Here is a 26,712-nt window from a genome sequence, read left to right as displayed (position 1 = left end):
CTCGTGCCCCGCGTTGACAGCCTGCGCCGGCGTGGTCGGCTGCGCCCGCAGGCCGCCTGCCGCTGGCTCCGGCACCCGGTGGACGCGCAGGGCGACTCGCTGTCGCCGGCGCGCGACGCCGCCGCCGTGCCCGGCGCGGCCGAGAGGGCGTCCGGCTCGCGGCTCGAGTTCGCCTCCCGTCTCATGAGTCGCATCCGCTTCCCGCTCATGTCGCCGCAGGTACGCACGTGGGTAGCGACGTCGCGACGTCTGTCGCAACGTCTGTAGCGACGTCGCCACCTCCCCCCCCACCCCCGCCACCGCACCTGATTCCCCCGTGGCGGTTTTCCACGCGATCGTCAAATTTCGACGCGATGTCAATCGCCGTCCGTGGCGACGGCCGTCGCGTCGCACTGTCACTAACTCGTGCGACCTTCGCATCCTGCGCAACCATCGTCGTGAGGGTGGCAAGGTAGCACTCGTGCCTTACAGCAAAGAGGGCCTGGGCGTCCATTCCCGAATCGGGCATCTTTCTGCGTGCTGTGTGTATGTCCTACCCCCTGTTCTGCATGGCTTTCCCCACGTGTTCCCTGGTTTTGTACACGGTATGAAAATTAAGAATAGGTTTCACCCTTTATGGAAATAAAGCACGTTCGAACAACACAATAACCACACGTACTTGTGCCAAAACATTCAAACATGCTCTGATAATAATTGTAAGCATTGTCTTTGAAACTGATTGGCCCACAATCTCGCCAGTGTCAGACGAGAGAACGCTAAAAGACGAACGGTACAACGGCAATGCGCGTATCAGCAAAAAGGTCCCAGAAATGTAAACGTATTGGCCAAAACATCCCAGTGCTGCAAAAATCACCTGAAAATTACTTTATTGGGGGTCCCACACAGCGGCAACAACATCGCACCCCCCTACTGCAGGAACCTGGCAGGAGGAGCCTTTTCATGGAATAAAAAGGTCCTCGACACTCAGTAAAGGCAATCCTGGGTCAACAAACTCGCGCAGCAGTAATAATGACAAATAATCACACGCCGTGCAATCATCGCGTTGTTCACGACGATCCATCGCACGTCCCAAGTGAAGTGGCCGCAAGCCCGAACGACCACCGACATCGGCTGTGACCGTCACGCATCCCTGTGCGCCCCCCCCCCCCACTCCCCCCGCCCCCCATTACGGAGGAGGAGCGCGTCGCATCAACCGCGCAAATAATCATCTCAACGATTATCGCCATCAAGCAGCGGCTGCCCAGGCGCGATTCATCTCGCCGCCGCAGATACGAGCCAATTTGGACATTACTCTCGGTGTTTATCGATCCTTCCAAAGGGTAGCTCAATTAGGAGAGGCAGTAACCCAGGAGTCGCGCAGCCACAGGGAGTGGATTTTCTTCTTCAAACACCGCTCCCCCACGGCCCACTCTGAAATGTTTTTGTTATTTTCCTCCTTCTTCTTCTTCTTGCTCTGAGGCTGATGGCTTTTTAATGTTTGAAATCCCGGCGCCATTGATGCCATCGAGTTTATTCTAATGACTTTGCACTGCCCACGATGTCGATATTACGGCTCTGCCTCCATCCCAGCTGATAATTTTTTTTTAGCGGCCGCAAATCTCTGAAGACGCGTTCGCAAAAAAAAAATCACGCGGCGTTGATTTTTGCCCGCTCGTAGCTGGTGATTCCGTCGCCGCGGGTGCGATGGCTCGCACGCTGCTGGACTTGCGATCCACAGATTCACCGGTTCGATTCCATCTACCGTCAAGTTTTTATTTTATTTAACAACCCCCCGCACCCCCCGAGCCAACCGCCTCTGTTCAACCCGGCAGTACAAACGAGCACACCGCATTGGCAGGTTAGCCGTGTGCGGTGGGGTAAAGTGTGGGTACTCCCACTTCTTCCAAGGCGTCCGGCCCAGCTTTGCTAGAGGGAACTCTCTAGAGCCCCCCCCCTCCCGCCTCTCGTGGAGGCCCTTCCACCGACAGGATCCAGTGGGATGGGGCCCGGGAAAGAAAGAAAAAAAAAAAACAATCCCGCGAGAAATTTAAAACCCCCCATCACCGCCGCCGGGCCGCTGTCCTCCACGCAGGAGCTGCTGGCGCACGTGCAGACCGTGGACTTCATGCGCTCCGACGCCGCCTGCCTCAACCTGCTGCTGGAGGCCAGCAACTACCAGATGCTGCCGGCCATGCAGCCGGTGCTGCAGTCGGAGCGCACGCGCGTCCGCTCCGACGCGACCCACCTGCTGGCGCTGGGCGGCGTGCTGCGCCAGCAGCTGCTGGTGTCGCGCGACATGCGCATCTACGACGAGCGGGCGCGGCGCTGGCGCTGCCTCACGCCCATGGACGCGCCGCGGTACCAGCACGGCATCGCCGTCGTGGGCAACTTCCTGTTCGTGGTCGGCGGGCAGAGCAACTACGACACGAAGGTGAGGTGGGTTGCGCGCGCGTAGTTGACGCTGCGCGGTGGCGAGATGCGGTCGCGGAACTGGCGTGGGGGCGGGGGGGTGCCTTGGGCCCCCCCCCCCCCCCGCCGCTGGTGGCCAAAGCTACGAGTTGGGGGTCCTCCTTGACAACTTGCGTGAGAAGTGTTGACAGCAACAGAGTGAACAGAACAACAAACGTGCTGACGTGAGAGACGAATCAAATATTGGGGCCCCACCTGACCGATTGCTGCACCCGCTAAGCTGATGATGCCGTTATGCCACTGGCAAGATGTTAACTACCTCGCCTGGTATGCAGGGCTTGGGTTCGGTCCAGACCCTGACACCTGCTGAATATTTGGAGTTTGCATATCTCTCTCTCTCTCTCTCGCCGTGGTCCGGTTTTTTCCTCCACATTTAGAATCAACGCGCATTCAGAGCCTTCGGCTGCTATAAATATCGACGTGATGAGCCACTTGGTTCAGCTGTCATTATTTGTGGCCAGGTTGTTTTTTTCTGAAAGAGCTCCATAGCTCCGTGAGTCCTTACCTGGTGAAATAAAAAAATAGCTTTAGTTGTGGGTGCTTTAGCCAGATTTGTAAATCACGAGGGGAAATGGATGGATCCCGTAACGTGCTCCTGTAACGTGCTTCCATGGTTCGGTTGCCCTCGCAAGTATTTCGTAGCGTCGTGACGAGCTGTGTGCCATCGTGTGACGCACAGGCGCCGGGTGAAAATATTGTTGGGGGCAGGGGAGGGGGGAGAGGAGGGGGTTGGGAGCAAAAAGTAAAATTCACGGGGCTGAAAGACATGTTTACATTTACGAAGCGCATTCTAAAACGAATTAAATCAACGTTTTAAAGCACGTCATACGTAACGTTCACAAACGAGCGTGAACGGTTCGTCGCCACTAACAGACCAACGCGGTCCGAGGGCACGGGTTCACCGAGCGTGTTAATCGTGGGGTACGAGGGGAGGCGGGGGAGGGCAGTGCAGTTGGGGGGGGGGGACGTTTGGAGTGGGAATCGGCACGAAACACCAGCAAGCAACCACCCCCCCCACCCCTACTTCTCGCTCTCCCGTCCGTGTCCGCCGTGGGCCGCTGGGGCAGGGCAAGACGGCGGTGGACACGGTGTTCCGCTACGACCCGCGCTACGACCGCTGGGCCCACATGACGCCCCTCAACGAGAAGAGGACCTTCTTCCACCTCAGCGCGCTCAACGGGCGGCTCTACGCGGTGGGGGGCCGGAACGCCTCGGGGGAGCTCGGTGAGGGCGCACGCAATTCACGCGCACGTGCCACAGGCAAGGGTTCCTCTTCCCCACCACCACCCCCCTCACCCCGCCGTCGTTTTTGAAGACGGTGTTGCATTGCCGCAGAGAAACGTAGCGGCACGGCCGCGCTCGGTGATGGCTGGCGCCAAACTGTGCCACACGCACGCCCTCCCGCATGGCCCTGCGGGGGCCTCGGTACCGATAAAGTTCTTTGAGCTTAGCTTTTCTTCCCGTTTTGGTTTCGATGATGTACATGGGGAACAGATTCGGAACATTAAACCGACGACACACACGCACGTCGTCGGAACGGGAAAATAGACTATTGAGGCAAGCGCCGTCAGCGAGTGGCACCTATGTATGTGCGTTCAACTTCTTTCGCACCGTCCGAAATCAACTGTGCCGATTGTGGTTGCGGCCTTTGTCTCCCAGAGTGGCAATGATAATCGTCACTGTTGTTGGCCGTGAGCGGGAATTGAACGCGGCTCGCCGATTTCGTGGCGCAGCTCACTAACCATACAAGCACTCCTCGCACACACACAAAGATCTCCCGTATAGCCTTCACAGACTGTTGGGGCAAGTGCTGTTAGCCAGCATCTATAAAAGCTCGCACGGCACACGAGGGGGTGGGTGGCCAACACCACGTCCGGCCACAGATATTTACACACCACGCCAAGTACTAATTTGCGGCCCGAGTCGACTTAGTAACCATGAGCGGGAATCGAACTCGGGTCGCCGGGTTCATGGGGCAGCACGTTAACCACTACACACCACTACACACCACGACACACACACACACGTGCAGTCCCGGTAGGCAATAACGGCATTGTTTGTAATGAAAACCAAGCCTATTGAGTAGAAACATAAACACAGCATAGTGCCACATCTAGAGCTGCTCTTTGAGTCTAGTTTGTTGTCTTTACCAAGCACCCCCGATTAGCACGGTTGGCTACGTACGGTGGTGCGAAAGAAGTTCGACTTGCATATCTACATCTTGAGAAGCGTCGGGTATGCGTGCTGTCCTTTCTCTCTTCATGGTCCTGTTAGATTTCCCCACATGAGCCTCATGGCAGTCTCCACTGTATAAGAAACCCCCCACCCCCCCCCCCCAACTATATGAATCCCATCCAGCCAGGACATTCGCTAAATGCACATATTCCTTTATCACCGCCCATTTCAATCTCCTTGCCTTTTTGCACGCCACTTTATATTCATGCTTTTGCCATCGGCATCGCAGTGCGATATGAAATCTGTTCCGCACCCACCCACCCACAAAAAAAAACCCCACTAAGTATGGAATTCTGAACGCCTCCCAACATACGGCTATCGGTGGGGCATTATGCATTTTCACGTTTGCCAAATGTCCTTATTCTTTCCTCTGCTTCGTGCCTCCACGTTGTGGGCAACCATTCGATTAATTTGGCCCAAATAGCAACGCAACTTTACACGGCAGATCCGTTCAGAGGGCACGAGTGGTCCACACTCATTATCCTCCGAAGCGAGCAGCATGGTTTTACAACTTACACATCGATTTTAGAGCTGCTGCTCAGCTCATGTCCGTACGAGAGAAGGCGATGAATTTCGCTTCCGAGCTTAGTCAGAGCGTTAAAAAAACACACGGCGAATCTCGGTGGCGTAATTCATTTTTCTTTGGGTCGCGTCTCTAAAATGCGTCGTAAAACCCTCCTCCACCCAACGCAGACAATTAATACAGTTTTCGCGCGGTGAACAAACGTGCCACTTCATTGCAGTTTCAGCCAATCTCTTCCATGTGTCTCCTAGCTGAGCTGTAAGACGTGAGTGAGATGTGTCGTACACCTCCCACGCCTCACGACGCTGGTTGCGCCCGTCGCGGGCTGCTCCCCGAACTGGTGTGCCGAAGTGGTTCGCACACTGGCACGTCTGTCCGCGTGAAGAGCGCATTGCGTCGGGCAGGGGTGGGCGTACGACGCGCAATTGACTCGAGCGATCCGGCTGAACTAAACGAAAAAAATCACATCGCAACGCTGGGCGCGAAAGCCCCTCGCGCGTGTTCGACTGACGGCGGAGGGCGATTGTGTTTCAGCGACGGTGGAGTGCTACAGCCCGGCCTCCAACGAGTGGACGTTCGTGGCGAGGATGAGCGAGCCTCACTACGGCCACGCCGGCACCGTCTACAGTGGCCTCATGTACATCTCGGGTAGGGCACGCGCAGGCCGCTCGTGACGATCGATCGTTATTATTATTTATTGATTATAATTGCGCTTGTTTACCCCGGGGAAAAGGGCTCGCTCGGTCTAGAGAATCTCTTTGAGGAGGGGTCCTGCCAAGTTGTCGTAGGAGGGAGCCAAGTTGCTGTGTGCGTGTGTGCGTATGTGCACAGTGTGGGTAGCAGTGGTGTAGCGGTTAGCGCGCTACGCTGCGAACCTGGTTCGATTCCCCTTCAGTACCTGGTGCGGTGCGTAAACATCGCCACTAGGGAGACGAAGGTGGCCGGGCGTGGTGCTTGCCACCCACCCACTCGTGTGCCATTCCAGCCTTCATAGGTGCTTACTAACACAACTTTCCCCAACAGTCTGTGAAGGCTATACGGGGTATCTTTGTCTTTGAGTGTTGCTACGTTAAGGCAAGATGATTAATGGCAATGGAACCACGTGGAAAAGTAATAAGTGGAGTTCTGTGCTCATGCGGGCAATGGAAGCTTTGAGTGATTATCTTCACTTAGGGATTACACATTAGAAGGTCACTTGAGGCTATAATGGACGAGGGTCGTTTTAGGACAATTGCTATCGTAAACATTTGCCGCTCCATTTTTTTAATTATTATTATTGTAAAACCCCTGCCCCCTTCCAAACCGCGACACGTCCGCCGTCTCTCCATAGTGGATCACCGCGGCGGCAACTTCCGATCGGACCCAGGGCAGGGGCAGAGGTCGCGTGAAAACCCAAGGTGGCGTCACCCCGTAAACCAATCGCCGTTGTTTAATTTTCAAACGAACTCCTTTTTTTGACGAGTCGAGACGGAAATCCCGTCGGGGGGGTGGGGGGGGGGCGGTGGGGGTGGGCCCTCCGTGTGCCGTTGCTCTTCCAAGTTGGCACGGTTGGCTTAAGCGTGCCTGCAATCCAGCACGACATCGGACGCAGCTAAGGTTTGGTGGATCACCGCTCAAATGCTGTGAAAAACAATCTCTTCCCGTGCACATCGAGGAGGCTCCGTGCTGTGGTTAGAGCAAACGTGAAGCCTCACCTCGACCCGTTCCGTCGGCACGGGCTTCAGAGTTGCACCGTCCGTGTGCTGCCGTTTCCCTCCCACACGCAACAAACGCTCATTGATTTGGTTGAACACTTCTTGGTATATGAACCTGCGTGTTCACCGATCGTGAGAACATTGCGATGCAGCTGTAGGATATATGCTATGTAAAATGTTTAATGTTGGCTTATTTTAATTCTTAAAGCGCCTTGAGTAAGGGCGCTGAATGGAGAATTAGCTATTATACAGCATAAGTGTGACGAAATGAGTTGGTGACAGGGATGGTAGGACAGGAATATGATGAGTGAAATAAACGTTGATGAAAGTGACAATGAGTGGTTGATGATGATGATGAGTGCGATGAATGGGTAGGGAGGTTGAGAGGAGAGGACGGTGTTAACGATGGGGCAGAAGGGAGGGGGGAAGACGACATTGTTGGGTTAAGCGAGAGAAAGTGAGCGAGTGTGTTAAAAAGGGGACGGACGATAAATGGAGAGCGAGGCTGATCGCCTGACGTGCAGGGGGCACCTCGTTGCAGTGGTAAGGGAAGCGAGAAAGGAGGGGATGGTGATTGGGCACCAGGAGGAAATGGAGACAGCAGCTGGGATTGTGAACGCAGGGGGCGTGAGGGAGCATAGAACGGGACGAGAAAGCGAGATGATACGTTGTGGCCCAGACCACGGAGAGATTTGTAAACTCGGGCTTATTTTAGGATTGCTATACTGCGTCGTCGTCACTTTGAGTAAACGTGTTGCGTGCGACGGTTGTTGTCGACGATTCCCGTGAAAGTAATTCCTCTCGTGTCGAGGCCTCGACTGGGCATGATGCCTCGCGGAAATGTCACCACGTATTCCCTGTGGATAATTCAACAAGCGTACAAGAATCTTCCTAATAACCAACGCTGCTGCTGTAGGTCACTGCTGCTGCTACCGCTGGAGTGGCCTGCGTTCACGTTCACAGAATAGTAATGCATATACGCATTCATTACCGCATTCACATGCGCTTAACCAATTTATGTGTCCTCTTATGAATGAATGTTTGCGTACGTTATAAATTATGCATGCGCGCACATGTGTATCAAGTCATGTATTATGTAGGAACGTGGCCCATCAGCCCATCTACCGGGCTGCCCATCAATCCGCCTGCCTTATTCATGAAGTTTATTTTCTGCGATTCCATTTTCAAGTCACATCATCGTCGCTAAGAACATGGCTCCTCTACTCGTCCCTCCTCTCCTCTTCAACAACGGCTGCCATTCGCTAGTCGGTCGCGGTAACATCGCCGCGGCGATTGGGCCAGGCTAGGTGGTACATATTCTTGGTTCTTTCGGTAAAGTCACGTTGAAGGGAAACAATAAAACAATAAAATATATATAAAACAATAAAAATTCTCACGACGTTTCGACTGCAACACAAGCAGCCATCATCAGGTGTGAAAACCAACGGCAAGAACATTTGGTTTTCACACCTGATGATGACTGCTTGTGTTGCAGTCGAAACGTCCTGAGAATTTTATTGTTTCACATATATTTTATTATTTTATTGTTTCCCTTCCAACGTGACTTTACCGAAAGAACCAAGACTGTGAATCACCGCAGTCACGAAAGCTTTAAATCAAAATTTAGGCGGTACATGTTGACGCGACGTGAAGTGTCGAAATTGCGCTGGCGGGTCACGGAATGGGCCAAGGTGTCATCGGTCAATGGCCGAGATGGCCGGCAGATGCAGCAACTGCGCTCCCCAATGTCTTCCCCACCGCACACACGTGCACAAGACAAATATTGACTTAAAGCGTTCGTGACTGCAGGAACACATGTTCTATGGTTCTTTCGGTAAAGCCACGTAGATAGAAGAAAAATAATAAAAAAAAAATATCACGACGTTTCGATCGCAACCCAAAAGCAATCGTCTCTCTCACCTGAAGACGATTGCTTGTGTTGCGACCGATATTTTTTTATAATTTTTTTCCATCTACGTGGTTTTACCAATAGACCCACAGAATAAGACAAATATCCCCTGTGTCGCCGACAAGTGCTGCTAGCGGGCCCACGCAGGCCGGCACGGCACACGATGGGGCGGTGTGTCCAGCACCACACCCGGACGCATTTGCCTCCCCAGCGCTGATGCTGACACACACCGCATCGGCGACTCCTTTGAGACCGGCTTGACCTCGCGAAGGCTCAGCACCGGCCCAGACACCCACCCTCCCCCACCCCCCCAGCAACGTTATCCGCGAGCGGGAGCAGAACGGCTTCGCAACGCCGTCCGCTAACCATGACACTGCCGCTTGTCCCGTCCTCCCCACCCACCGCACGCACGCACGCAGGCGGCATCACCCACGACACCTTCCAGAAGGGACTCATGAGCTACGAGCCCGAGACCGACCGCTGGGCCCAGCGCGCCCCCATGTCCACGGTGCGCGGCCTGCACTGCATGTGCACCGTGCGCGAGCGCCTCTACGCCATCGGCGGCAACCACTTCCGCGGCGCCAGCGACTACGACGACGTCCTCTCCTGCGAGTTCTACTCGCCCGCCAGCGACCAGTGGACGAGCGTGGCGCCGATGCCGCGCGGGCAGAGCGACGTCGGGGTGGCCGTCTTCGGCGAGCGGGTGTACGTCGTGGGCGGCTACTCGTGGAACAGCCGCTGCATGGTGGAGATCGTGCAGCGCTACGACCCCGAGCGCGACTCGTGGGAGCGCGCCTTCGACCTGCCCGAGTCGCTCGGCGGGATCCGCGCGTGCGCCATCACGGTGCTGCCGCCCGCCGACGGGCAGGGCGGCGAGGACGCGGCCGGGGGGGCTCAGACGCCGCAGCAGCAGCAGCCGCCGCTGCAGGCGCAGCAGCAGCTGCCGCACGAGAGAGGCGCGGAGGGTTTGGAGGCGTCGCCGCAGCACGAGGGAATCGCTCACGGTACGCCGTGAGACTTGCCGGGCGAACGGCTGCCCCCCCCCATCCCCACGACCCCCACCCCCCCGGTTTGAACGAACGAAGCACAGCGCCGAGAACTCACGAGAATCGGACGCCCGAGGCCTGGGAGGGGGTGGGCGTGGCGGTCGCCGAGCTTCATTTCAATCGCGCAGCGATTTCACCGACCGGCCGGCCGGCTCCCCTTCGCCCAGCCGGCCACCCCGCTACCCACGGACCGTCGCGTTACTCGCCTCCCGCAGATGGCCACCTCGCTACGCCTCCCGCAGACGGCCACCCCTCAAACGTGGCCAGCGGGGGGACCGAGCGTCCTACGTGGAGAAAATGCCACCGACACTGGGGGGGGGGGGGGGGGGGGGGGGCGCTATACTTGTGCGTACGCTGCTGCCCACGACGGCGATGAACTGCAAGGGGACAAAACACAGGGGGATGACGTTTAAATATTTTTTGCTCGCCTGCCAGCCCCCTCCTCCCCCCCCCCCCCCTGAGGCCGCCTCTCTTGCGTGGCCGCTTTCTCTTTGCAGAAGGGGGCAGCCTCATAGCAGAGGGGCCATTGTATGTGGCCTGTTTATTATTTCCACGTGACAGTGACACAGCCCAAGTTTTAATTCCTGCCGAGGGTGTTAAACCTCGGTGTTGTTCATCGCCGGCGCTGCTCACGACGACCGTCCAAGTTATAAAACAACGCGCGCACACACACACAAACACAAACCCAGTTCGAGTTCTGAAAACACACGCACGCACGCAAACCCGCTTTGTGGATTGAGAAGTGTGAGTTGTCCAGCACGGCTTTACTTTTCACATTTCATACATCACGCGTACCCTTTCGAGAGAACCAATATGCGCGGCCGTCAAATGGAAATTAATTGGAAACTGAACGGGGAAATGGAAATTAATCGTCGACAACACGGACGTTGCCGAATGTGCTAATGCAGCTCAACTGCCGCGCCCACGGAAGAGATGGGAGAGAGAGGAAGGAACAAAAAAAAACCCCCCGACACACACGAACGCATTGGGCACGCTCGCAGTGCCACTGCGCGACGTCAGCGCGACAGGCCAATTGCGCGAGGCCGCCACCGCGGTGGCGCAAAATGTTACCCAACGGGTTTGCACGTCGCCTCGACTGGAGAGAGCGTTTGATCGCGGAACACGCCGACGGGACGAGCCGACGCGCCGACGGGCGCGATTCAGCCGAACGCATCGTGGCTCTTGCGTGCGCCGCGGCAGCCTCAAGATCCGAAACGCGAGCCATTTGTATAAATGGAAAATATTAACAACCGCATTTCGAGCATTCGAGCAGCGCTTATCCGCTAGCTTACGTGGAGATGAAATACCGTCAACGGAAATTATACCCCATAATAGTTTTTTTTGGGGTAAAAAAAAAAAGAACCCATTACGGATATTGGTCGCCAAATTAAACTGCGCGTTCGCAACATCAGCGACTCAAAACAATGAGAGAGCGCTCGAGAATACTCTAGGTGTAATTACGCTGCACAAGCCTCGTGTTTTACATGGTTAAAATCCCATCGCCTCTTCCCACCGATCATGTCATTACCCAAGCCGAGTGCGGCGCTGGAGAGAAGTCCGCATTACTCAGCCAATCGACCTTCTACGAGGGCCTTGCAAGTTCCCGCGCAGGCCCAGCGACCACATCGTACGCGTTTTTCGCATCCATCCCGAAACAGAAAAAAAAACACTTAATCCCCGTGCTTTTCCTTCTGGGTGTGTGAATTAACACCGCTAGCGTTTGCACATTTCGTTTCCGTGACCAAATCACCCGACCTCGTTGGAACCCAGGACGCTGAGACAGGGTTGCGCCTGGATAGTGCTCGGATGGGTGACCACCGTGCATAAAACAGGTCACTAGGTTGCTGCGGGTTGGCCGACGTTGTGGGCAGCAGAGGGTGGTGCATAAAAAAAACAAAACCCGCTGTTGAACCGTTATTGTGCTCCCGTGTCTACGCTTCGCACTTTCACAAACCCACAGCTGACAGTTGCGTCGAGGTTAAATAATCCACAGGACCCACACGGTGCGACGAGGGCCTCATCCAAGCGGTGGACGGACAAAAAGGGCCTCCCCTCCCCCGACATGTACACATTGCACATTTGCCCCGCGGTGAGATGCGGGCGGTGACTCTGCCGCCTTGTTTTCGCCGGTCGCACGCCGACATCCCCATGGGTGATGTTTTCGCCTTTACGCGGGACAAAAGGAAAAGGCATCTGGGGGTGGGGGGGGGGTGGGGGGGGAGGGGGGTGGCCCATCCACAGCACGACGTGCGGAAAACCCACGCAGCAGCGGCGGGCGCGCCTCGAGACGAGCCGCACGCGTCGTCAAACTCGGCGCGGAGGACCCCGGGGTTGGGAAGACGCCGACTTGCACGCGTAAGGGCAGGCGACGCGGGGACACGGGGACACGGGGGTGCGGGCAGCAGCCGCGGGGCACACGACGAGCGACGGCGCCGCGAGAGACGCGTTCGTCAACGTCGTCAAGCACTGAATCAGTCGTGGGCTTCGGGACCAGCGCGGCGAAGTGGCGGAAAATATCTCCCCCCCCCCCCCCCCCCCGTTGCATCCGCCGGTCGCTCCCTCGGAAGCCGCGGCAAATGCGAGCGGCGGGCGAAGCGGCGTTTCGCCACCACCACCAACACCACCAACACCACCACCACCAACACCACCACCACCAACACCACCACCAACACCACCAACACCACCACCACCAACACCACCACCACCACGCGAGTGTTTGCGATGTGACGGGCGCCCCATGTACGCGGAGCACACGATCGCGCACACACGCACCCTTCACTCCTCCTCCTCGCTCGCCGCCGCCGTGTGCTCGTTTTCAGTTGATTTCTTCGCGTGGGACTATTTGTATGATTTTACATTGCGAGTGTACGATTTTGTTGTCCTCTCTCTCTCTCTCTCTGTATAAAGTTGATGAAAAAAATCCCCAAAGCCGCCGCGCGTGAATCAACGTCGCCGTAATTTAGCAGCGTCGCCGTACGCCTACGTTCACGCGGTGAGAAATAAATCACTGTCTCTTTGTGAAAAATAATTGCGAGCAGCATCTGTTCGGCCAAATCATAGCTGACAATAGTAAAATTATTGCGAAAATGGTGCCATTAAATATAGAACCATAATTAGTCAACATCTTGCAGTTCTATTACTTTCAGCGGAGAGGGTAAAACAAAAAAAAATGCAGGGCACGCACCGGGATTACGAATGAAAGATATATGCCAGCCGTGAACACGACGAATACTAAAAAGTTTAATAATGAAACAAGGAAAAATTGTCATTCACATCGCTATCAAATATCAAGGGACAAAACCACGACAACGGGAGCGACTCGGCACGCTTGCAGAGAACGTAAACAAGTCACACTCGCGCGCACACGCCAATGAGCTTGAACACAGAGCCGGGCTAAGGTCTGACTGGGGTCTTTGCGCCATCCGAGACTTTTTCAATTGGTCCTTTGTTGCTGTTGGGCATCAACCCCCCCCACCAATGTCCGTGGACTGCGAACCCAAAAAGGGAAGCACTAAAAGTGGTGCTCTATTTAGCAATTGCCATTTCGTCACGCGTTATAAAAAATAAACAGCTGCAATAAATGATATCGCAGAAAATCCACATTGTTCAAGGGCTCATTATATGGAATGATAATTTGCAGCAGTTCTGCCGTTTTACTGGGAAAAAAACTACTCTCTCTAGGGGCCCTACCCAATCAGAGGCGCACTCCAGCTCTACATAGCAAGCCAGTTACACAATATAATCTCCCACATGCACTGCACACACATACACACGTGCCCGTCTGCGAGTTTCAATTTTAGTGTGCGCATTGCCATAGCAGCAGGTGCTTCGTCTTGCGAGTTAATGCGTGGACAAGCAATAACGCACCCGGACGTCATTGCCTCGCGGCAAACCGCCAAACAGCCCCGTTCTGAAAAGGTCACACTTGCGCCTAAAGTACGGCATTCGCGCCCTTCCTTGGGGAGTCAAGATGGTTGGGTGCCGTGAGCTGAAAGCCGGTCCGGCTCGGGAGTTGGGGCGGGGTGACGTGACCCCGGGGTTCGCGACCCCAGCAGTACGGTGACGTCACTCAGTACGGTGAGGCGACCCCAGCAATGCGTGGTTGGGTGCTGTGAACTGAAAGCCAGTCCTGCTCAGGAGTTGGGGTGGTGACGTGACTCCGGGGTTCGCGACCCCGGCAGCGAGTGGTTGGGTGCCGTGAGCTGCAAGCCGTTCTGGCTGGGGAGTTGGGGCTGGTGACGTGACTCCAGCGGTAGGTGCGTTCCCCGCCTTTTGCGGAGGTCCGCGGTTCAGATCCAGCGGCCGCCCTGGTCACTACCGCAGTAGCGTGTGTGTGAACCGTAAAAATACACGCCGTCTGCTTCACTGTGGACGTTCAAAGATCCCGTGACGTCATTCGCAAGAAGTAGGCCATTGTGTGCGTATTGGTTCAAATTTGACAAATTGGAAATATCACACCGCAAATTACTCACAGTTAGGATTATACACATCAATCATAGCCTCCCGCCCCCCACCCCCCTCGCCGGACTGAAAAAATTTGGACCCTCCTGAAAAACAAGAGTCATGAGAATCGGTGAGGCTTTTCTGGGTAAATAATCATAATAATAAATAATAAGAGTCATCCAGCAGCAGCAACAGCAGCAGCAGTGTTGCATGCGGAGAGGATCAATGAGCACACCCTCCCATCTCCGTGACCATCTGTCGGATGCCCTGCCAATGCATTTGTGGAAATGTCTTTTGACGGATGCCCTTTTAGTTTCAGATTGCTGGAGGCACCAGGATTAATATACGGCTGAATTTGACCGCCCACCCATGTGATTTAAGTTAATCTATTTTTGTGTAACGGAGAGCCGCGATAGTGCAAATTATTAAACAATACAAACATGACAATTAAAAAATGAGGTTTCATGTCATGCTCTGCAGAGCTGCTAACGTAGCCCCGATGTGAAAACTTGTTGTGACAAAGCGTTAGAGTGTCCTATGTCCTCAGTAAGAAGTAGAGAAGAAAAATAAATCCCTCTCTATAAAGACATTCCATGCAAATTTAAAACGGGGGTCGTAAAAAGCAGATGGCTTCATAAGTCTCTTCACGGTATTATGCTCAAGAAAGCCACCGTAAATTCAGGCGGACTTAGCGTGCCATCCAACACACCAGCCAGGTGTCGCCACACAGTCACTGCCTTAACCCTTCCGTGTGAAAGCTAAACATCGATTCCAGTCGATGGGAAATCCCATCAACTCGATCAAATGCGTGGCAGCCAATATACCAAGTATGAGAAACGCAATGCTCAGACGGTACTGACGGAGTTATGGTACAAAAAAACCCAGACAACACCCGTAACAGACCTACAGGTAAACTCTTGCCATAATCCCTTGTGACCTACTGGTACTAATAATTATAATAATAATTATTCAAGGTCAAGAGGTCTTCAGGATCAATGCCATGAATGCAATCGCACCGCGTCACTGCTCCTTTTTGTAAGACCCTGGAGTTGTTGTAAAAATGACACCTCAAACTTTACCGTCTCATTACCACCGCCGTCTTAAGATTGGGCTCTTCCCTGCCTTATACAGTTGACACGCATCCTCGTGCAGTCTCATCACCTCCATCATGTGCATTTAGGTCTTCCCCATGGTCGCAAACCACTGGGGGCCACTCGCAGTGTCTGTCGCGGCAAAGTGCGCTCTTCTATCCTGCACACGTGTCTCAGTCTTCAGAAGCTCCCGTTTACTGATTCAGCTAAGACACATGCTTGCCATACTTTTCACATACTCCCGACTTGCTTACCTCCGATCCTTCAATGAAACACACTAAATTGCGATTATTTATCGGACGTGATCAATCCACAGCTGGATGAAGGCCTTTCCTATGCCGTCGCCAATTTTCACGATCCTGGGATGTGGCGCTTGCACACAAGCTGGTTTCATCGCTCCATCTCCTCGATGAACGTGCTTAGACGCATTCCATCCCTTGGCTACCACTGTCATTATCCTTGACCTATTCGTGGGTATTGCCTCATACACTGAATGCCGCCTGAACAGCGGCGGTTGAATGGCAAGGGGTACTGACTGCGGCACTCACCGAAGGTAATTAAGGTTTGTTTTTAAGGGTGGCTGCACTGCCTCATGGAAGAATACAATCAGCGCTCGTAAAATCAAACACACATTGGCCCCCCCCCCATGAAGACGGCTCTTTCGGGAAGACTGTGCAATCGAGCTGTGCTAATCTAATGTATAAACTAAACTATTCTATTTTACCAGGTAGAGCCCACTCAGCTCTTAGCTATTTTTCAGAGACGACCTGGCCACACATGATAGCTCACCGAAGTGGCTGATCATCGCTCGCGTGTGGGAATTTAACGCAGCAGCTAAATGATCTGCACACATGTGGGAGGGTTGCAAAACTTGAAGAGGTATCCAGAGAACACTCCATGCGACCACCACGGGGAGAGAGAGAACACGTGGACACCGACTACACAACAGGAATCGTCAGGGTCCAGGATCAAACCCACAACCTCCTGCGTAGCAGGTGAGGGAGATAACATCTCTTCACCACCACCTTTAAGCGGGGGCGAGTGGTTGGTAAATGATGCGGACCGCAGACCGAATGGCCTGGGGTTCCTGGTGCCTGACAGCTAAAAGAAGTTAACATTATTTTTTGCTCTTCTTTAATGTTATTGCAAACATTTAATAAAATATAAAATAGGACTCAAAACTTCGGTCGTTATTTTGGAAGTGAAATAACCTCTGGCCTTGCAGGCAAAGTAAAGCGACAGCCAGGCCCACATTCGGCGACGCCACAGCTGCCCTTAAAACTTTGCCGGTCTCGTTGCTTACGCCTGCTCATCGTCTTCCGATTACTCATCGGCGAAGAGGTCAGCCAGGTCGGTGACGGTCCAGATGGAGGCGTCCGACTGTGGTCGGCTCAGAGGCAGAGATCTGCAGGAGGAGGGGAAAATCAACAAAGACGAACAAAGCCACGTCTCCCGTCAATAGAAGGCAGCGGACAACAACAAATAGCGGCTTCTGATTGCCAGTGACTAACCAGAACATTGGCCCGTTGGTAATGAAAAAATTGACAGTAAAAGTGCACCCCTTCAATCCCTTGCTCAAGCCACTCCACTTACGAGGCGCAGGTTATACCGCCTGGCTTTCGAGCGTCACCCAAAGGTATGGTTCCATGGCTCTCGAGTCGTGGAGAATTATCGTGGCGCCTTATAAAGCAACACTGTTATTATTACTATTACTACCACAGGAAGCTCTCGAGAGCCACCTCTTACAAGTTGGTATGGTGTACTCTTCCACGTCTTGGACGAGCTGGGAGTACGCACACTGCGTCCCACCACAAGTGACCTGCTCGTCGAATAACTGGTGGAATGCATTGATACTGCTGGGTATGTATGTCTGTTGGGCCTCTTTCGCACCGTACGTAGCCAACCGTGCTAATCGGAGGTGCGGGGAAGGACAACAGAGGTGGGAAAAGAGAGGGGGTGGGGATTTAAGAATCTTGCATCGTTGTTTCAACTGCGACATCGGGAGACGGAGCTGGCGACCTCTGGATTGCAAGCCTAGCGCGCAAGCCATCACAAACCATGACACCGCGGCAGCATCCAAGGCCTGTGGATATTTGCTTGAAAATGCTGCGGATATTCATTTTTTCGTTTTGATGAAAACCGCTGGCGTGATTTACACGCCTATCGCCCTCGCACCATTACGGGACGCAATCTAATTTGGCGACCCCGAAAACGGCGCACAGTGTGGAAGCGCCGCAATCGACGTGCCCCCGCAAGGCACGTCACACCACCACCATCATCATCTTAGCAGGCAATCGCACGCCACCAACAATGTTTTCTTTTTTATACGTATACACAAAGACGAAGATTCCCCACATAGCCTTTGTGCTGTTTGCGAGCACATATGAAGGACGGCCCGCACGGCACACGCAGGGGGTGGGTGGGTGGCCAACACCACGCCCGGCCGCCTTTGTCTCCCCAGTGGCGATGTTCAGACACCACACCAGGTACTCATTTGAAGCTGAGTCGACCTAGGGGAGGAACAGGACTGCTTCAGAAAATCGTCACTGGTGTTGGCCGTGAGCGGGAATCAAATTTGGGTCGCTAATCACTACACGACCACCCCCCATATATATACACATTATATACACACAAGCATTATGGGGGAGATGTTTTTGTTCTCATAACTTTAAATTATTCGTATTCTTGGTTCTTTCAGTAAAGTCACGCTTTCCGGATCGTCGCGCTTGATGCTGCGGCCCAGGCCTATCCAGGAGGCCTGCCTTGGGGGCGATGGATCGCGTTGAAACCGGAGGAACAATCGATACGGCCCACGAATGGCTTAGAGCGACTAAACTAGTACCTCTTTATTCCTGAGCGAAAACGCTCCGGAGATGCTCGTGAATACCACGTTTCGCAGATAGTGCTACTGGCCTACGAAAACCTTTAATAAATACGTAAACATTAAATAATATTGTTTTATATTTTTGCAGCCACGAAAGCTTTAAATCAAAATTTTACATTATTTGTGCGGCGTCTAATCACGAGCAGATGTTGTTGGAAAATCTATTTGTTGGGATGGCCTGTATGCTTTGGGCATCGCGACGATGGGCAGGCCACGGCAGGGGGGGTGTGGACGTGAAGCCACAAAGCTCCCACACCCGGACCCACCAAGCCCCCCCTCCCCATACCCCTGCCCCCCCCCCGCCCCCCTCTTTGTACCAACGCGGCTCACGCAGCTTGAACAGCGCTATTTATTTTTGACAGAACGAATAGCTCGTTGTGAAGGTCTGTGTGGCTTTATGTATATATATGTGTCACAAGCAGGATCTCACCACATCTCAGCCAGCTGTGTTTGATTAAACGATGCATTTTCAACCGATAAGGATGCTACCATAACCATCGTCGTCATCTTTCTGCCAGGCCAGTGTGTCAGCGGGCCGGTGGGTGAATAAAGATTCTTAAAATTGGTTTATTCTTCCATCTCTTCTCCCTCCCCCCTCCTCCTCCACTCTCCAGACAGCAGCTGTTGGAGTCCACATGCTTCCTTAACATTTCAATCCATCTTTTTCTTGAATGTCTCGCCTTGGTCCCCCCCATCCCGTCACCCCCCACCCCTACATTCCTATTGGATACAACCCCCATCTGGTGGTTGCGCGTCCGAAATAGATCCGGAACAAAACACGGCTGCACGCGGGGTCACCCGAGGGGACACCCGAGGGGATACCCCAGGGGACACCCGAGAGGATACCCGAGGGGATACCCGAGGGGACACCCACGCTCAACCTGGTGCCGCTTCCCGGATCGTCGCGCTCGATGCTGCGGACCAGGCCTATCCAGGAGGCCTGCCTTGGGGGCGATGGATCGCGGTGACACCGGAGGAACAATCGATACGGCCCACGAATGGCTTAGAGCGACTAAACTAGTACCTTCTTTATTCCTGAGCGAAAACGCTCCGGAGATGCTCGTGAATACCACGTTTCGCAGATAGTGATATTGGCCTACGAAAACCTTTAATAAATGCGTAAACATTAAATATCATCACTTTACCTCATCCCTTCATCTCGTCACTTTCTCACGTAACATTCTCTCATCACTTTCTCTCTCTCTCTCGATGCAGTTATGTAGATTTCCAGATGCGATTCGCGGATTGCCAAAATCGCGGATTGCCAAAATCGCGGATAGCAAGTTCATGAATAACGATGGAATACTGTACTACTATTGCTAACTATTGGCAGCCTATTTATTGTTTTCCATTCATTGAATATCATACCTGTCAACCCCTTATCAGTGCCTACCTTATTGCAGACCAATTCAGACCTTATTGGTCACCCCGTGACTCTTATAAATTTCAACGTTAATCCTATAAAGTCCCATCACAAGGGAGAAATTCCCCTGTACAAGAATACCGGTAAAACGTATGGGTTGACAGGTATGGTATATGTCCAGAAGTAGGATACTAATAACTAAATATATTTAAATGCACTGCTCTATGAACCCTGAGATCTGCATTTGATTCCTGGTCACATCAGGGTGGTGAGTGATCATCATTAACTGATTTTGATGAAGCTACGTTGTAGTGCTTTGGGGCTCTTGTTGCAAATGACATTAGTCCATTTCGGGGGAAATGGTGAAATAAATGGTTAAATAAAGGTCACCATTCCCAGGATGCACGCAGCGTCTCCAAGTCCTTGAGCTCCGTGCAAAATTAGATTTCAATCGGGGCAGCCGCCGCTCAGAGCACAATAGCGACGATGAAAGGAAAAAAAAATTCCACATCGGGGAAAATAAAAATAAATAAAAACAATTCCCTAAGAAATCTGTTTGGAAGAAGAGAGAGAGAGAGAGAGAGGAAAAAAAAAACCAACTGATCTGTTTCCACAGTAGCCAGATGTTTTATCCTCGGGCTTTTCAGCTAAAACGATTTGTGTTCCCAAGCCGCGAGACATTGCCGGCATTCGCATTGAACGTCCAGATCGCAAACTCTCTCCTCTCTCTCTCTCTGTCTCTCTCGCCTTTTGTGGCGATGCGATTCGTCCGGATTTTGCTTTGTTCCGAAAACTGATTATTACGAAAATAAAGTCCCAATGGAAATTAATTGCTGCGAGGTTTCAAATCTGAGTTAAGAGAATTCTATCTTTTAATGCATTATTGATTTTTTTTTTTTACCCTGGCCCTTTTTTTTTTACCCCACCTCACTCCTGGTGCCTGTGGCATGGAGATAAACTACTGGGTAATAATGGAAATGGTGAATACTTTTTATTAAACTTAGAAATGGAATATATATATTGTTGGCATGCTTAGTGCGGTTCTGTTTGACGGTCTACATAATGTGCTTGGTGCGAAAATCCCCCCCAAAAATTTGGCATTTGCAATAAAGCAACTGAGAGCTCGAATATCCCGTAAATTGATTGTATTTTAATGCCAATACACACCTTGGGCAAGGGACTTTCTCCACAATCCCCCCGAAAATTCAGTGCAGCGGATTGGGTGCAAGTTCTGCTTAGAAACCCCTACGTTATTTTTACTTCACGAGCTTGAATTGACCTTCAAAAAAAAGGCAAACAAAGATCGCGTAAATATATAAATCTGAACGTTAAACCCGCCACCATCCGACACAGCCAACTAGTAAGGGTTGTCACGTAAACAGAACGTGGCCAATTCGTTACTAGTACAGCACTAATCGGTGTGTTGGAGAGCCAAGCCACAACATTTACAATATGAGTACGACGTTTCGCCAGTAATTACAACTAGCTTCATCAGGCGACAGCCAGATTTGTGGAGAAGTCCATCTGTTTCGTTCCTTATAAAGAGGCGTAGATGTGATGACCACACTTCTGTGCTCTTGAGTCAACGTACATTATGCTATGCATGCGCATTATGCGAGTGGGTTTAACAACACATTTATATATTTACTCGATCTAACCGAAAAAAAAAAAACCTCCATTATGGATATTGGTCGCGAAAGCCTACGTGTTAAAGAGACAAAAGCTCTGCACTTCGTCAGTAAGTGTGATACTAAATAAATAAATCAATAGCTGACGTTTCAGGCAAAGGCCCTCTTCATCGTCACCATGATCCATGGCCAGATAGGCCCGTAGGTGTCCACCGCACACTCCCGTCATTTGTTTCCACTTTCCTCCGTCCTGTTGTCAGTGTGCTCAAGTGGTGGCGACATCTTTCCGGCGCCAATCTCTTGCGATGTCGTCGTCAAGCCCATTCTCCCTCAGGTCTTCCCCTCGCTTTCTGGTTCCTTCGATGTTTCCGAACGACGCACTTTTAACGTCCCTGTTATTGTCCATCACCACTGCCTCAGGTCTTCTTCTATGTGCAACGTCTTTCTGACTTCTTACATTGGTCACTCTTTGGGTTCAGTTTGGATGCAGTGTCATTCAATAGCAAAACATTTTGAATGGCAAGATCCTCTTCATAGCAATATAAAAGTGAATAAAGTATGTTACAGTATAAACGTTCATTGCTATGCAATAATATGCTATTCTTTATAAGAACAAGTACTCTGCAGACTACGTTTAATAACATGGCTTAGCAATGTGCCAATTTGAATTTTAACAATGCAACCTGGTTTTCTTGCACTCCAGTACTACCTAACATATATTTCAGGCTTGGGCATGCATGATTATTACAACAGTTTACGAAAACCATTCAGGAATTGCGTTGGCGGCAGTGCGCAAGCACAAATCGCATGCACAATGCGCTGCGAACATAGTGGACCCATTGACCATTGACCGGCACGGGGTTTCTTGAACTGAGCGAAAATCTTGAGAACTTCGCAAATGAGACCGACAGCGGGGAGTACCGATTGACAAAGTGGAGCAGTGCGAGAAAATAAGCAGAAGGAGAAAGTCTTGTGGCCTGTAGTGCGGTGGCTCAAGGACAGCGTGGATGAGATCCGAGTCCCAGACATGGGTGGAAGGAATCCCTGAGTCAAGCCCGTGATAAACAATAAGGATCGTTGTTATGATACCATCATAAATATTTAAAGAGTTGCATCTTAACCCTTTCCCATTCCGAGACGACTGCAAGGTGCAGGGTGGGGTGTGACGTTCACCGCCGAATCTCGGAACGCACAAGCGGTTCAGCGGTAATTTTATTTGGAGAGGTGTAGCGCCCCTATTTTTAAAGACACTGCATTCACCGCAGACGACTGTAGCGACACGACCGCCCTCTATGATAGCTGCCGCACGCCCTACCACACGTCCGTGTGGGAGCATCGATACCGATAAAGTTATTTCATTGCATATTCTTTGGGTCTTTCGGTAAAGTCACATAGATAGGTTCAAAGAAAATAACAAAATAACAAAAAACTACGACGTTTCGATCGCAACACAAGCGGTCGTCATGATGATTGCAACACAAGCGGTAGTAGTTTTTTGTTATTTTCTTTGAACCTATCTGCGTGACTTTACCGAAAGACCCAAAGAATATTAATTTCTGCAGTCACGAAAGCTTTAAGTCAAGATTTACTTCATTGACGTTTTTTTCTTCTGATTAAACTGCTGACGTACACGTAACATACGTCATCGGACCGGGAAAGGGTTAAGAGTGGTGCGACAACCACAACTCCGCCGACGCACGCAGACCAGGCGGTGTCGATGCGACGAGCCACTCACATCTTTTCTGCCGATTTCAGCATGGCCACCATCTTCTCCTCGATTGTGGACTTCACGGCAAATCTGTGCACCACTGTTGGCCTGAAAAAAACAAAGGAGCGCAGAGCGTGCAGGGCGCCCGCGTCACCCAACGGAGAGAACAAAAGAGAAGTGCCTTCCGCGGGAACGTGCAATCGTAGAACGCGCCGTGCAACATTCAGGGGACAAGGCTCTCTGGCAAACGGTTTAATGTCTTTCGTGAAGGGTGAGTAAATAAACCAATTAGGCGGATCCCGGAGAGCCAGGACTATTGTTTTGTGTTATATCATCTCATTGCGAGCTGTGGATATGCTTGAAATTGGAGCCGGGAATAGTGGTCCTTATCGGTCCCTTGATAAAAGGCGGCCTTCCTTGGTATCCAGCCCCAGAGCGTAGAAATGGGAGCCTCCACATTGTGGTTTCCAGAGGCTGACTTTGCAGCAGTGGGCAGTGGTGACTGTACTGTGCTGATGAGTCCGAATAATGGTGAAACCGGTCAACAGTTGTCTATCTCTGTATCACCGCTGCCCGTCAGTGGGTCACATTTGCTCAAAATTATTTTGATGGTGACCAAAGAACAAAGGACCACAATGCACTCCTTTCAGGAAATGCTGATTTGTTTTGCATACCACGAAATGGCTGTTTGCTATGTACACATTTTTGTCACGTTGTGATGATTTTCTGGCTTGCGCTATTGATCGATTAAGCATGGGTTCTTATTGTCATTTACACATCTGATTTGAGCCTGCTGAAGGCAGGAAGACCACCCCTATAAGCCACAACCAGCGTGATGCTGACGATTACGTAGACGACGGGAAGAGAGGCGAGAGCTTTTTTTTTCCCCCAAATTACATTCGTGTTGTCCGATTAGTCGAGTAAACTGAACCGATAATCAGGAAAGTAATCGATTAATTAAACGAGTGGACAGCCCCCGCTCCACTTGAAGAAACCTTCAAAGGACAATTGCGGGTGGCTCGTTAAAAGTAAAAGGTAAGGTAACGATACAGCCCTGCAATTTATTGCTTGCGCCACTGTTGGCTGAAGGGCCTCCACGAGAAGGAGCTCTGGAGAGTCTCATCAGATGGCATTTGGCTTATTCTTCCATGCCAGCCAGACATCTTGAGAGAGGTGAGAGTACCCACAACTTGCCCAAACCGAACCAAACGCGACCTGTCGATGGACTGGCTGCAATGAAGCCATTTATACGGCTGGGTGGACAGAAGTGGCCCGCGGCGGAGGGGGGGGGAGAATTTAAGAAACTTGGCCATTGTTTCGAGTTCCACGCCGGGAGATCATCGACGTCTGCAACGCGAGCACACTGTGCTAACCGTTGCACTACCGCGGCATTGAAGAGTTAAGGCAAATTTGAGTGATCGGCAGAGTCTATCCAAGTGTCACTGGCAGGGTGGGGAGCAGCCGTGCGGATCGCTTTGCCGATTCATGGTGGAGTGAGCTTGATGGGCTGGATGGCCTTTTCACTTTACGTAACTTTCCGTGTCCCTACGCGTTCAACGACGACAGGTCTTGGACACCTGCCTACAGCTCGTTACGCGCGTCAAGTGTGGCGTGCTCGCACCGCATGGTTAGCTTGGCATTGCAACATCAGCTACATACACATACGCATTCACCACCACCACCCATGAAAACGAGCCGTGCGTGCGGGCTCGTAAGTAATAAAGTAAGTCTGCGACGCATTTTTTAAAAATGTTCTCTTTAGCCAGAGAGCAGTGCTTGCCAGTAAGTGCTCATGTTCACACCGCGACATGCATTGCAGCAAATTAGAATCTCTATTCAGACTGGAGAGGTCCGATGGGCTATGAAGCTCTTTTTCATGGATGTCCAGTAGGATTCGCATCGTGTGCAGTCTTGAATTTTTTCAATTATATTTAGACACTCTCAAAGGTAAGACAGAGTAAAGGTGGAGCCCTGCAATTGCTTGCCCATGCCACTGCTGGCAGAAGGGTCTTCACTCGAGGGAGCTCTAGAGAACTGGTTCATCCTTTCCATGCTGGACAGATGTCTTGGAAGAAGTGGGGAGTACTCACACAGTTTACCCCACCATACGTGGCCTGCCAATGGACTAACTGTGGTGTCCCCGTGCTAATCGGAGGTGCGAATCTCATCGCTCCGTCTCCGGACTGGTCATTATCTCGGTCACATTCCCTCCCTAGGTTGCCACTGCATCAGCTGTTATGTCCCTTCTAGCCATGCGTGCTGTTCAATCTCCCTTGCCGTTCTAAACATTCAATGAGGTGTCTCTACGTTGTGTTTGTTCTCTGATCTGTGTATTCTGCTTCGTGTCTCTTAGATTTTACTCCCATTTCAGCAATTTGTTCCCCCAGAGCCCAATTGGTCCACTACTTTCCCTGAAAGATAAAAAAAATAATACGTTGATTAAAGCAGACTTCACTTCAAAGTAAAATCCCTATGAATATTAAAAAGTCATAATTTAAATATTCTATCCTGCAAAAGCAATTCACTTCACAAAATTACAAAACTACTGAGCATCACGACTGGCACTCGCTTTTGCAATGCATGTTGGGTGCCAAGTGTGAGGAGAGCCTGTGGTGTTGCCCACACAATGCTGCGAGCATGATTTGTGTACGTTTGTAAAACGCGTTTTTTTCCCACGTCGTTTTTCTAATATGCACGTGACAAATTAGTTTTGCCGCGCTTTCTCCTTCTCCACCTACGCCTGCCCCTCCCCTACGAAACATAGGTCGCCCCACCGTCTCACACGAGTTGACATGCGCTCGCACAAACCCGGATGTATGTACAGTAAAACCTTGGATTGCGAGTAACGTGGTCTGTGAGTGTTTTGCAGGACGAGCAAAATTTTTTTAAATATTAATTTGATAAACGAGCGAGGTCTTGCAATACGAGCGGTACGTATACGCTTTGTCTGCCGAGCGTCACGTGACCACAACCGATATACGAGTGCTTTGGATTACAAACACGTTTCCGGAACGAATTATGCTCGCAATCCAAGGTTTTACTGTACGTTGAACTTCTTTCGCACCGTACGTAGCCAACCGTGCTCATCGGAGGTGCTGGGGAGGGGGGTTAAAGGCAATAAACTAAACACAAAAAAGCAGTTCTGAAGAAACGACAAACCCAAATCGTAATTGTACATCACGTACGGCTGACGTCACTTCCTCTCGCAGCTTTCGCTTCCACGCGTAACGCCACTGAAATAGAAATTCGCCCGCAGAAAATCTCATTGATTCACAGTGCGCGGGGGAAGGGCGGGGGGTGGTGGTGGTGGTGGTGAACCGCCGGTTATGTGTCGCCGTGCTGCCGTACCGCGTCTGCCCGATGCGGTGCACCCTGCCTATGGCCTGCATCTCGGTGGCCGGGTTGAGGATGGGCTCCACAAGGATGACGTGGGTGGCCTCGATGATGTTGAGCCCGTTGGAGCCCGTGTGAAGTGGAAGCAGCAGCACGTTGGTGCCCGGGTCGTGCTTGAACGCACTCAGGTTCTCCTGTACAGAGCCACGCCAAACAAAGACAAAGATCCCCCCCCCGCCCCGGTGTAGCCTTAACAGACTCTTGGGGCAAGTGCCGTTAGCGAGCATCCATTAAGGCGCGCATGGCGCACGAGGGGGTGGGTGTCTGGCACCGCGATATGGCTGCCTTTTTCTCCCGAGTGCTAATGTTTACACACCACACCAGGTACCCATTTAAGGTTGAGTCAG

The 26,712-nt window shown here is 52.0% G+C and overlaps 2 protein-coding genes across 8 annotated transcripts in view; one reads left to right on the top strand and one right to left on the bottom strand.

Annotated features, from left to right (window-relative positions):
* Nucleotides 1-20,215, top strand: part of LOC116953284 (kelch-like protein 9) — an 85,898-nt gene extending 65,683 nt beyond the window's left edge. For all 5 annotated transcript variants that reach the window (XM_032973356.2, XM_032973357.2, XM_032973355.2 and 2 more), the window contains 6 exons: nucleotides 52-219; nucleotides 2,072-2,410; nucleotides 3,516-3,672; nucleotides 5,741-5,854; nucleotides 9,229-9,813; nucleotides 19,038-20,215. In XM_032973356.2, coding sequence (XP_032829247.1) covers nucleotides 52-219; nucleotides 2,072-2,410; nucleotides 3,516-3,672; nucleotides 5,741-5,854; nucleotides 9,229-9,813; nucleotides 19,038-19,294 — 1,620 coding nt within the window. In that variant the 3' untranslated portion in view covers nucleotides 19,295-20,215. The remainder of the gene's footprint in view (nucleotides 1-51; nucleotides 220-2,071; nucleotides 2,411-3,515; nucleotides 3,673-5,740; nucleotides 5,855-9,228; nucleotides 9,814-19,037) is intronic.
* The window catches only part of SHPRH (SNF2 histone linker PHD RING helicase), a 94,513-nt gene continuing 80,876 nt past the window's right edge, over nucleotides 13,076-26,712 (bottom strand). For all 3 annotated transcript variants that reach the window (XM_032973351.2, XM_032973352.2, XM_032973350.2), the window contains exons 31-33: nucleotides 26,321-26,499; nucleotides 23,000-23,080; nucleotides 13,076-16,794 (exon numbers count right to left, since the gene is read on the bottom strand). In XM_032973351.2, coding sequence (XP_032829242.2) covers nucleotides 16,713-16,794; nucleotides 23,000-23,080; nucleotides 26,321-26,499 — 342 coding nt within the window. In that variant the 3' untranslated portion in view covers nucleotides 13,076-16,712. The remainder of the gene's footprint in view (nucleotides 16,795-22,999; nucleotides 23,081-26,320; nucleotides 26,500-26,712) is intronic.

This window comes from Petromyzon marinus, chromosome 51 (genome assembly GCF_048934315.1).
Source record: "Petromyzon marinus isolate PM22_M1 ecotype Great Lakes invasive population chromosome 51, UKy_Petmar_22M1.pri1.0, whole genome shotgun sequence".
NCBI lineage: Eukaryota > Metazoa > Chordata > Hyperoartia > Petromyzontiformes > Petromyzontidae > Petromyzon > Petromyzon marinus.
The sequence above is the reverse complement of the archived record's forward strand: the minus strand, read 5'-3'. Positions and strand labels throughout refer to the sequence as shown.